At 41.7% G+C, this 12,415-nt stretch overlaps 1 protein-coding gene across 25 annotated transcripts in view; it reads left to right on the top strand.

Annotated features, from left to right (window-relative positions):
* The window catches only part of AAK1 (AP2 associated kinase 1), an 89,485-nt gene that overhangs the window by 69,561 nt on the left and 7,509 nt on the right, over nucleotides 1-12,415 (top strand). For 6 of the 25 annotated variants that reach the window (XM_068662160.1, XM_068662167.1, XM_068662165.1 and 3 more), the window contains one exon: nucleotides 4,136-4,240. The exons of 6 other annotated variants lie outside the window; for them this stretch is intronic. In XM_068662160.1, the coding sequence (XP_068518261.1) occupies nucleotides 4,136-4,240 (105 nt within the window). Of the gene's footprint in view, nucleotides 1-565; nucleotides 677-4,135; nucleotides 4,241-5,752; nucleotides 7,916-12,415 lie in introns of those variants that run through there. 13 more of the 25 variants (XM_068662156.1, XM_068662155.1, XM_068662157.1 and 10 more) reach the window with 4 other exon arrangements.

The following is a 12,415-nucleotide window of genomic DNA, read 5'->3' as shown; positions in this document are numbered from 1 at the left end:
CAGCATTCCTTCAGCCCACTATTACAAAGCTTAGGTGCCAGAGTAATGCTCTGATGAATATTTTGAAATCTGGAGCACTTGCAGATTTCTGTTTGTTCTGTAATGGTAATGAGCCATTCGTGTTCCTTTCTAATTATGAAGGTGTTGATCTGGCATCTTCTGCTGCAGATGTACTTGATATCTTTTCAGAGGTCTGCTGTGAAACAGCCAGTGCGCTTAGTTTTGCCAGAGTCCCTGCAACTCTTTTTCCCTCCATCCCCCCTATCTAATTTAATGTATTGCTTGTATGGGCTTTCACTGTTGTATACTCTACTTCAGAGGGCAGTTAGCACAACAGAAACTGTGTTATATATTGATAAAGGTGTTGGAAATCCCTCTGCCCTCACTGCAGAGAAGTGAGAAATATTTTTCACTATAAAAAAGGACAGTTTTTTTGCTGGCTTTGCATCAATGCTCTCTTTGCACGCTAAATGGACGGGAACAGGAATGTGCGAATGTGAGTTTAACAGTGTTTGTGTCCTATTTAATGCTACCTTGCGGCCTTGGGATGTTAACCTGGATTCAGACTCTCTCACTGGGGAAGACTCTCTGCTTGACTGTTCTCTGCTTTCTAACCCTGCTGCTGACCTCTTGGATGAGTTTGCTCCTGTAGCTTTCACGGCTCAACCTCACAAAGGTAAACAGTCCCTCCTGTCTCTAATGTCTAATCAATCCTAGAAGTCGGTCTTCTGACATGAAATGAAGCTAATACCAGTTTACACAAGCAGATGCTATGCTCCATGGTCTAGTGGTGGGTTTGTTTGTTTTTTCCCCCAGGCCATTGCTTTGTTTTTTCCCCAAGATGGTGAAACTTGTAATGGGAATTGAAGCACTAAGGGGAAAATACAGGTTAATGTATTCAGCCTGATTGTAAATAAAGGCAGGTGATATCTTCCACAAGACAAAATGACATAGTGAGCCTAAAGGATGGGTGGTTTTTTGTATGCAACCCTTCTTCAGGATGATGTGTGAATACTCTTGTTTTGCCTTTTGCACGTAAGATGTAAGACTTGCTTTTATGCTGTATTATTGAATTTGGAAGGGAGCCTGATAATGATCTATACTGGTGTCACATGTTTCTGAATGTTTGTTTTTTTTGTCTGTCGACATTCATGTCTGTAGCATGTGACTGAGCTCTTTCAGATCTGGAGGCTGATTTCAGGGGTTATCAGGAGAAGGTTCTTGAGTCAAACCAGCAAAAATGAATGAAAGTCTAAGTACAATATCTAATTGAAAAGTGGAGTAGTTTTACAGTAACACAAAACAGCAGAGCTGCAGAGTAGATTGTGATAATTTCTAAGAGTTGCAGATCTGCCCTTTATTTTTTCAGCTTGAGGGGATCTATGAAAATACAGTGCAGTGGTCTGAGTTCTGTTCTCTCTTCCACTAAAAATCAAGAAGAGAGGACCCTGGGAAGCTGGATCCTGTATCAGATGACTTTTTTTTTTTCCCCCAGCTGCAGAGCATCCGGCTAAAATTTGGGCCTTCTCATGCGCTGAAGGTGTAGTAGTAGCAGTGGAGTAGTTTGAAGAGCTATCAGCTGAAGTGTGACTTTCATGGTGAATACTTCCAGCTCTGTTCTGGCACATTCCTGCTATGGGCTAAAGCAGTTGTGAACAGTGTGTGCCTCCCTTGAGGACAAGGCAAATGTTAGCAGATGATTTGTATAAGCCAAGCTTGTAGTGAGTATTGGGTAATACACCTCCACCTGAGTGGGAGGGAGGACCAGGACTTTTGTGCTATTTATTGCCTTGCAAAGACCGGCTCAGAGGCTTGAATGCTAACCATTAGGTGCCTCTTGACAGTGGGTTTTGCTAAGTTCGTTTGGTAAGTATCCCTATAGCAACACAAAATGATCTGTCCTCAGAGGAATTGCTGTAAAACAGTCTGCAATCAATTTTTACACTTGATGGCACTTCAAAATGAGACTATTTTTCATAGAGCTTTTGAGTTTAAACAAGCAGTTGTTCTAATTGCTGTTTGCTATAATACACTTTCATGCCACTTTATTTTGAGTAAATGGCTTGAAATATATGTCAAACAATTATTACTCTGAGTCTGGAACACAGCAAAGCCAAAACATTGTTGGTGTGACTTAATGAGAAAACAAATTAACAGACTTCTGCATGACTTCTCCCTGGCTGCCCTGCTGTTCCCTCTGGAATGAGAAGGGCTCACATTTGACAGGGACTGTGAGACTTCCATTAGCAGGAGTAGGGGCAGGGAGATGGGGAAGGGGGCAAAATATAAATAAACTCTTCCAAAATTAATTGGTGGCTTCCCTTCAAACCCTGCTTTTATAGCTCTGGATGTGGCCATTAAGTATCCATCTGTCCCATTCTTTTTTTTGGTTTGTTTATCCAGTCCTGGCTTTGGTGTTGTAAAGCTGATGGGGCAGATAGTGATACCCATAGGTGTAATCAGCCCATGGAACCGCAGAGCTGCAAGTTCTCAGTGGGACCAAGAGGACAAGAAAAAGCAGCTGTGTTTTGAACACAGCTTTTAATGCTTCAGCCAAGCCATAGCATCCTTTCCTGTGTGCTTTACTAGGCTGTGTTGCGTTTTGTGGCTGCTGAGTTTTTGTTCAGCTTTCAGGATTTCTTAACCTGTGTTTGCTGAACACAGCTCTAAGCCGCATGTGTGTGAGAGAAAAGAAGTTTTTTTCCAGTTATAGTGATGCGTAGTTAAAAAGGCAAGCTCAAATGTTTTTGTGCATAGATACTTCTTCCATGGAGTTCTGCCCAAAATGGGACACTCGCAGCTTTTCCCTCTCCTCGGGAAAGATGGTCCACAACTGAGCAGTGTTCCTTGACTACCTTGACAAGTTTCTTGTATAGCAAACTCTGGGCGTATGAGGAATTGTAATTATAAATGAAGTCAGATGAAAATAGGATGCTTTCAGAGGCTCTCAGCAATGTTACGAAGAGCCACAAATAACTCCAGACAGTGATGACAGGACGAGACTTTCTGTCAAGACCAAATATATTTGGTTTTGATGCCTTACAGCCTAGTCTTCTATAAAACTTTCTTCCTTTCTTCTTCTTTTTTGCCTGAATCTGATCTTCCAGAGGACAAGGTATTTTTACAAGTTGGTTCTTGCATCATCTTAACCCAAAGCCTGTTAGTGCACCTGTCAGCTTTAGGTAAAGAGCTTTTATTTTTGATCCAAGCCTAACAGGAATGTTACCGTTCCTTGGAAAACATCGACTTTTACGTGTTCTTGCGATGCTTTCTGACATATTTCACGTAGTAATTGAGAACCAGATTTTGGAAGGTATTTTAGGTGTCTAAAGTAAGTAGTAGTGATGCACAGTGAGAGTATGAAAGTCCCTAAAGGTGTGTAATTGCTTGATAAGGCTAATAAATGTCTGAGCTACTGTGAAAGTAGTTGAAAGTGCCTCCCACCAAGTGTCTAATTCCTGTTGACATGGTTTAAAATCAATGGAATTATGTGCCAGAACTGCTCTAGTTGCCTTTAATATCTCTCTGTGTGTCTAGTTATATGTTGGACACCTTGGAAATCCTCCTTTACGTTGCATTTTTTGTTTTATCCCTGTGGGTAAAAATAGCTCTGGGGTTTCATCCACTGTAGATGACTAGAATTTTTTCTGCATTTTTCTCAGCCCTTTTCTTCTCCTTGTACATGAGAGCTGGTAACTGGAGAGACAGATTGCTCTATCAAACTGTGCTAATATCTGATGGCCACTGGATGATGACTTAAGAGTATCTTCAATCCTCATCAGTTTATGCCCCAGGCTTTTACCACATCATTGAGCTCTGCCACTTGTTAAGCCTTCAGATTGACCAAACTTTTTTTTGGTTCTTGTCACTTGGCTTGCCTTTTGATTTGAGTTTTGGTTGTTGTTTTTTTTCTTGTTTGTTTGTTTTTTCCCTCTACTTTGGTATTTGATTGCTTCTTTTACATCCTACCTTCTTTACTAAAGGCTTACTGACTTTACTTCACCTTTTAAATGAAACTCCTTCTTCTAAACCCTGTCTCTGAAAACATTAAGATGTTCTAACACTTTTTGGCAATTCTAACCAGCTTTCTCTGCTATCTTTGCTTCTTTACCTCTGTTTCTCCTTCACACTGCAGAAGATACTAACCTGATAGCAGGCTTTGATGCTCCTGAGGGCTCTGAAAAAGTGACAGAAGATGAGTTTGACCCAATTCCAGTGTTGATATCCAAAAATTCACAAGGTAAGCCAGGCTTTGGGTGTGGAAAAGGGAAGGAGAAAAACAATGAACATATATTAGTTCCGGGATAGTGGTACTACAGTACATGTGAAGTAATGCAAATCGTAAATTGTAAGATATTATCATTGTAGTGTTTAGTGAGCTCAGACTTTCTCTGATTTATATTGGCCCTGCAGTGTCTCTAGATTTTCTGTTTATGAGAAGGTTGCATGCCCAAAGAGATAGAATAAACGTGCAAGCATCTTTAAGTTCCATGAAGTAATTTCTACCAGTCTGCCAGGCAGGGTACACTAATAGTTCTATGCCTAAAGTACAGTAGCAAATTCTTATTCTCTGAGGTTCTTATTTACTGTTTAAACCAGTGGAAGGAGGTCCTTTGACTTTTAAGTGAACTTGGCATGAGGTACAAGAAAGGGAGGTGATAATAATCATTTATAACTCTGAGACTCTTGCCAAAAGCGAGTCTTTTTATTTCTGACTAATGATTTTCAAAGGTTCTTGTGGGAACTGTGTGAGAAGCCTGGTAGGTGGTACCCACCTCCTTCGAAGAGCTTTTGAGTGTTCTTCACCTTTAGGACACAGACTGGAAAGTTTCTCCTTTTACAGTATTCCTGTCACCTGCATCACATTAATGTCATCTTTGCAAACAATTTTTGCCTTATGCAAGGTTGAGTCTAAGGAGCAGTACTGTTTCCCTAAAACAAATGATACTGCTGAATTTTGTAGCTCTTATAGACAGGATTTTTCAGTATGGCCAGTCAAAGGTGCAGTCAAGTCTCTGTGCAGTCAAGCCATCAAAAGGCTTTGTTTACAACTTTTGGTATGCTAGCATAGGCTTAAAATGCATTACAGAGCTCCCTTTATCTGGTTTTGGTTTTTAGCTTGGTAGAACTTTTTTGACTTCCCTAACTACCATTTTCATTTACAGCATGAGTATACTGTACACCTGCTCTGCATCTAATGCTAGCTTCCAAAGACTGGTGCTTTTCAGAAAAAGTTCTGTGATACTAAACTCTGCTCCTGCATATAGAGGAGATTTCTACCAAAGTTGGGCCAAGATAGGCTACTTTGAATAAAGAACAGAATCTCTCTCTTGAGAAAGCTCAACTCTCCCTACAGTGGATGGAAACTCAAAGATGCTTTTAAAACAGCAACTAATTTTTAACATGTTAAACATTGAACAGTCCATTCCATTGGTTGTGGGAGTACTTAAAATTGTTTTATAGTCCTTTAGTAATGACTGAATTCTGCAGCTTGGATGTAGAGATTTCTGTTGGCACAGAAGCTGCTGTGATATTTTTCCATGCAAGTCTAGCAAGCTGGGTTTGGAGGGGAGGGAGAGGGTGGAAGAGTGAGCAAAGGAAATGTTGCTATCATGATACAAGTAATGAGAAGAGCTTGAGCGGGTTTTCTGTTTTGCTTTGACTTTTTTTCTTGCTTGCTCTTGAACATCTGAAACTGTCGTGTGTGTGTGTGTCCTGTTCAATACTGAATTCCTATCTCTCACACTTTCAGGTGGGCATTCTAGAAACAACAGTGGAAGCTCTGAGTCCAGTCTTCCCAACATAGCCAGGTCTTTACTGCTGGTGGATCAGCTCATAGACCTGTAGCAGTGACACAGTAGCAGACGCAGTTTCTGTAACGTACCTAATCCTCCGTTTTCATTTCCAGAGGAGTTACCTTCAGTTGTGGTTCTTTTGGTTTTTGTTCTTTTCCTTAATTAAAAGAAAAACAAATCTGCCAACAAGAGACAGTCACCCATATTTCTCCCTGTCTTCCCATGCCCCACAAAAGATGGTCTCAGTTCTCCAGGTAGTCCTCTCTAAAGCTGGTGAAAACCTGCTGTGGTTCCTTCTGCACCTGTTTCTGCTAGCCCATGTCTAAAAGAGAGCACTGTCATTAGCCACCCTGCTGAGATGTACACATAGCATCATGGAAAGCCTAACTATAAATGATTTAGATAATCGTAGCTGATGTACGATCCCTGCATACAACAGACTCCTTTCTCCATATAGTAGTGTGTAAACAACTGTTTCAATCTTTTGAGTTTGTGTTTCTGAGTTTGTTTTTTGTTGTTTTTTTTTTTTTCCTAATTTTCTGATGAATGGGCAGGAGGAAGGGGACGGGTGAAATTGGTAGGGACGTCCCTCTCCTGCGGAATACAGGTTAGGAGAGCTGATGTTTCTAAAATGCCAGTATATGCTTCAGAGGAGGAAAAAGCACTGAATTCTCCTGAAGTAGTCATGCCTAGTACCTCTGGTGATGGTGCATATGAAGAGAGTTTTCTGGACTGCCCCCAGCTAATTGTTCGTTGTTTAACAATCCTGCTTATGAATGAACTGTGCTTCCGTGGGATGGGGGTGGGGGGGAGCTCAAAAAAAAAAAAAAAAGCCACCAGATTGTTAATGCTGCAAAAATCACCCTAAGTTAAATATAACAAGATTTTGAACCAAATATGTGTGAGTATGGCTGTGATTAGCTTTTTGTTGACCTTTTTTAGGCTGAAAAGGGCATTGTGGCAACAGCAGATGTATTTTCTGTGACTATTTCTGTGTTTGACTGGCAAAAAAAAAATCCCCCCCAACCTACTGTAAATTGTGTACGAAACAAATTGTCCTACAGTTGTTTGTCTACTTCAATCCTGGTTTTAGTCAAGCATCTGGTATCTGTTCTGGGTTCCCTGTTTTCTCTTGTAACTGCATATAGTGCAAACCAGTTAAGTATGGAACCTTTTTCTTTCAGTAGACAAAGATTACTGTGGACTTTATTCCACTCTTCAGTCTTTGTGAATCAAGCATGCACTTGGTTCAGGTGGTTTGAAATAAGTGCTGCTACAATTTGATGGGTTTTACATTTTCTTTTTCCCTTTACATGCTTAGTTTGTCAGCTAGCTGGATACGCTAAACTTGTTTTCATTGGTTTATGGTCATGAAGTCCGGAATTTCTATCTTGTATTTGAAAGCTCTTTCTGAACAGAAGGACTCTTCCTCTGTAGTGGAATAATTAATAGCTTACACTGCTAACCTTGTGTATGTGTATGTAGCTGTATTAGTAAAAGTGCAGTTTCCCATGTGCGGAAGTATGAACGACTGAAATATGTATGTACTGACCTCTCGCTAAGACGGAAAGAAATCAAAGTTCATGACTACTCCTTTCCTAGCTCCAGTCTCTCCACTATTCCCTCACCCCAATGCTTAGGTTAACAAATTCTGTAAATAGAATTGCCATCAATTGTGTCTGCTCTACATTACTCTTCTTTTAAAACCTACACTTAATAATAAAAGTATTGCTTAAGTGTGTTGTATCATTACATGTGTATACTGCACTTTCCAAGAGAAGCTTTACATGAGAACTATGGAAATGACCTTAGTAAAATTGTGGATAGAACTTTATTATTTTTTTGTTTTATATTCCTAAAGCACAGGCAAGCTGGACTGGAAACATGAAGACGCTATAGATAGAAAGTTATTGTATAGTCAGATACTGAGAATATATGAAAAGAGAATGGATTTTAAAAAGAAACCATCTACTGTATATTAGAAACAAAGATTTCTGTGAATTAAAGTACTTTTAAAGAATGTTTAAGATTTTAAATGGCACTTGTTCAAGGGTTCTGGAAAAATTATAAATGCACTGGGTTGTTAATAATGCTATTAAATAAGCAGATGTGAATGTTCATTTTATTGCTTTTTCAAGTAGCCATTCATGGATCTGGGTGGGAAACACAATACAATGAAAGCATACATTTTTAGAGATGTCTGTTACCTAGATGTACTTCATCAGAGAAGACACTCCGCTTATGTGCTAAGTGAATGAAAAATGCAAAGAATGTGAATTGGGTGGATATGTGTGATTAATTTGAAGCTCCACAAAAAATGTGATTGTCCTAGAGGCAGTAGGTTAGTATTTGTGTGCTGCTCAAAAGTTGAGGAGTTTGTGTGAAAGCTGCTACCATGAAGGAATGAATTGAACTTTCATCCAGTATCCACATGGAAGAAGTTTGGTACCCAGCGTTCCTGAAATTGTGTCAGAATGGTTCTCATATAGCTATGGCTGCAACCTCATTTGAAGCCATGAGAGGTGTTTCCTGTCTCCTTTGGAGGGTCAGATGTCGTTAAGTAACATAATATATACATGCAAACAGCAAACTTGCAGCAGAATGATTTTCTTCCCTGCCTGGTATGTGCTGTTTATATATGCTAGGATGACAGAGGAGCCCTTTTGCCCTAGTAGGCATGAGCTTGTATTGTTTTGGGTATTGATTATTTTGATGTATCCTGGTACTTCAGATGTAACCACAGTACACAAAGCAACTTCGTTTCAACTCAAGGCTGTGCTTTGGGTGCAAGAATAAATTCTGCTTTTGGGGTGATGAGATGTTAAAAGCAATAGCTGGAACTTAGATGTCAGTTCTTGCTGACTCTGCGTGGTCTTGGGTCTCAAACTGCTCCTGCCTTTCAAACTCTTCCCCAGCTATTAAACTGGATTAGGACAAGTGTGTCACCCACAATTCAGAGATCAGCAAATTCATGTCATGTCTGATGATCCACTGTCAGGTGCAGCTGTCCCATAGCCAGGTGGCTATGGCTTCCTGAATTCTGCCTGTCCAAGTGTTCACTGGGTTCCTTGGAACTTGGTCAAGTACGAGGTTACTGAAGGATTGACAAGTGCTGTGGGAGCTGTGCGACCTGAAAACTTGGGTGTGCTGGCAAAGGCTGAGAGATGTGTGGAAAAGCTGTGGCATGGGTGGCTTTTTGTGGCAGATCTGCATCTAAAAATTGTTCTCAGAGGAAGACTTCTCTTACGAGCATGATGATGTCTATATTCCTATTTGGAAGATCTCAAGAGGTCCTGTCCCCAGTGTATTCTTCAGTCTGAAACCTCACAGGGTATTGCCTCATGTGACTTTCCAAAACCACCTCATTTGAAAAGTGGTTTCTGTTTTGTTTTCTTTTCTTTTCTTTAAAATCATGTTATTAAAATGGAAGCTCAAATGCAATTCAGGCCAAAGACAGTTGAGCAAGTTTCAGGGGCAAATGCAAGAAGTGGAGCATATAGGCCTCGGACCACAGAAAATGTCATCAAGCTGCATGCTGCACGAGTGTTTGAAGTGTGAACATGCATGTGCACGTGTGTGTATAAAATAAGTTATCTTCTTGTTGGCCAATCCAGTTTGCAGTTCAAGAACTTGTATAGGTACCAGTCAGAGCTGGTAGGACCTGGCACAGATGTGGGGGAAGAGTGAATGTACCATGGGGGAGTGCTCCAATGCATGAGGCTCATCAGTCCACTCAGCTACCAGTAGTCGGGTGAGAATTTCCCCCGTGACTTCTTTGAGGTGTGGGCACTGCACATTAACTACAGCAGGTAATATGGACTTGGGAGGTCGGGGCAGGCGGGGAGGGAGCGGTGGGGTGATTTTAGCAGTGTAGTAGACTTCTGTACCCAAGGGAAGCTCTGCTCTGGAGAGAGCTGTGCCTATGCACAGGAATGCAAACTCCATGCACGGCACCAAACCTCCTCGTTGCTCCTTGGGTGGGCTGCTTTGCTGGGTGGGTGTAAGGACATCAGTGATCTGCAAGGCTTGCGCCCTCCACAGGGGGGAGTTTAACCTCTAGAAACTCACCTGCATCTTAAAAATGACTTGAGTATGTAATGCTTGGCTTGTACAAATGAGGGTGAAAACCCCAAAGATGATGTTAGTCTCCAGTTGGTTGGTCTAGTTCATGACCTGATGGAATAGTGTGTGCAGTTTGTGCCTTCAACACCTGCCTATCTCATTTTTGCACGGTGCAAACAACTGTGCAAGTGTGCCAAAACTAGATCATTAAATTCCTCATCTTCTGGAAATGAAGCACCCTGAAGATGGTCCCACTGTGCTGTGCAGTGACTTGGGGCAAAACCATTTTGCTGCCTCAATTGGCCAGCGACATGGGAAGGGTGATGCCGACCTTCAGTGTCCTGCTTTGATGTCTGCTAACTTGAAAGCCCTGTGTGGGGTGGCCCTGTGGTGACTGCTCTGCCTCTTTGCAGGCCCTTTAAAAGGGAGAGTAATTCCCATCAGTTATTTCAGTACCTTGCCATGTCTGTACTGTTTTCTGTGAAAGACAGGAACCGTGTGTGTCAGTGCTGTATCTCAAGGGTAAACATGTCTTCAGGTTGTTAACTGCTTGTAAAATTACAACCCATTTTTTGTGGTGTTTTGCAAGCAGTGGTAATCTGGAAGCCGGAGGTGCTCTGTGGCCCCCACCTCAGAAGGCAGGGTGTGTTCCTGGTGTACTGAGCCAGAGGTACTTCTATTATTTGAATTCTCCTGTAGTAACAAAAACTTCCTTAGAAAGGGAGCCTGAGTATAATTGAGCATTTTATTTATTTATTCATTCATTCAGATAATTGCTTTGTATCTGACCCTGGAATAAAAGCAATTACGTACAAATGTTCAGGGGTAGAAACAAATGTCATTGGTGAGCACAAGCTTCTGTAAAGACTTCATGGAGTAAAGTATGTGCTATAAAACTGAAGCTTTAATTGATGAAATAAGGGCTGCTTCCCAGTGAAATACCTTGCAGATCCCAGGAGTCCTGGGGAGGAGGGGACAAAAGATGTGGCTGCTGTCCGGCGTGACGCAGGAGGCCGTCAGCAATCGCTGCCTCTGCAGGAGCGGCATCCCTTTAGCACGAGGGGTTGTGGGTGCTGTGTGGGTTGGCTCCAGCAGCCGTCTGCCTGTATCTTTCCAGGCCTCTTGCATAGCATGCCTCTGGTACGAACAGGAGCCCAGCTGGCTCAGAGAAGGGCCAGAGCTTCAAACAGAAAAGCACTTAATGAAATTTACGAATTTGCCCTTTACAGTCGCACTGTTAACACCTCATGGGGCAGCCATTTCTCTCCTTCGCTGTAACACTAAACAAAACTGCTAAACCTTTTAGTGTGGAGCAGCCCCTCAAGTGCTTCATTCTCGATCATCTGTGATTGCAGACCTGCACACCCATCCATTGGTGCTGGCCAACATAAATTCTGTCATCCTAAAGGCTGCGAACCTCCAAGAGTTCAGCTGTGCAGGTTGTAGCTATGGCTGCTTATGGGAATCCCCCAACTTTTTCTTGTTTAAATGTCGGGTTAGCACTAACAAAGGGGTTTATGTTTTGTTTTGTTTTGTCTGATGGGACATTTTTGTGCCCGAGCATAGCTCAGGCCTTTTAACATACAAGATTATTGACTGCAAGAGGTCTAAGCCATGGTCTGGTCAGTCACACACCCAGCTGCAGTGAAATGCTCCATGATGTTATCTTCTCTCTAGTGATGCTGCCGTAGCTCCTCCTGAGACTATAACTTTGCCTTTTGCTTCTCTTGGTGAAGCAAAATGAAGGAAAGCAAGAACGGGGACATGGGGGGAAGCTGCCTGAGATGAGTTACCCCAAGGTGGTGTCTGGAAACCAGGTCTGCCTTCTTCAGTGTCAGAAAAATACAATGTCAGGGTGTAGATGGTGCTCCTCTCCATCAGTAAGTTGCAAAGCTTCTCTGGTAGCCTACTAGATTTTGACGTTGCTGTACCAATTTTCATTGGTTTTAAATTACCATGTACCCTAGTCTCTTTGCTGTGTTGTCTAGCAACTTCAAGTGAAACCAGCTCCTAATTGAAGGCCAGAACGAGTTACTACTTAAACATCACTTCATTTTTTCCCTTGAGTAATTTGTGACTCCTGTACTGGCGTTAGCAAAGGAGAAAACTGCTTCAAAAAACAAAACAAAACTCTCTCCACCAACTAGGGCTTATATCCTGTCAACCTTTCTCTTAACTCTGTCCCAAATGTCATCACTTGCATGAACATAGACACAACTCAGGCATGTAAGTCTTTAAAAAGAAAATTCTTGTTTGTGCTCTTCTTGTGAAAACTGGGTTGGTTTTCATTGGCATAATACTTGCTATGGTAAATACGTTTTTGCTTTTCCTGTTTTCCTCTATGCTCTGTCTCAATGAGGACTGGGTAATTCAGAGGTGTTTGCGCAGTGTGGCAACTGGTCTTGGTTTGCTTCCACCTGTATTCTTGAAATCTCACCATAATACCTGGTAAAATACATAACCAGCCTCCTGGAAGAAAACACAACCGTGCACACATCATTCCTGTAATCTAACAGATTAGTATCTAAGGTGAAATCATTGCTGACAACATGGGTTTC

This window comes from Anas acuta, chromosome 27 (genome assembly GCF_963932015.1).
Source record: "Anas acuta chromosome 27, bAnaAcu1.1, whole genome shotgun sequence".
NCBI lineage: Eukaryota > Metazoa > Chordata > Aves > Anseriformes > Anatidae > Anas > Anas acuta.
The sequence above is the reverse complement of the archived record's forward strand: the minus strand, read 5'-3'. Positions and strand labels throughout refer to the sequence as shown.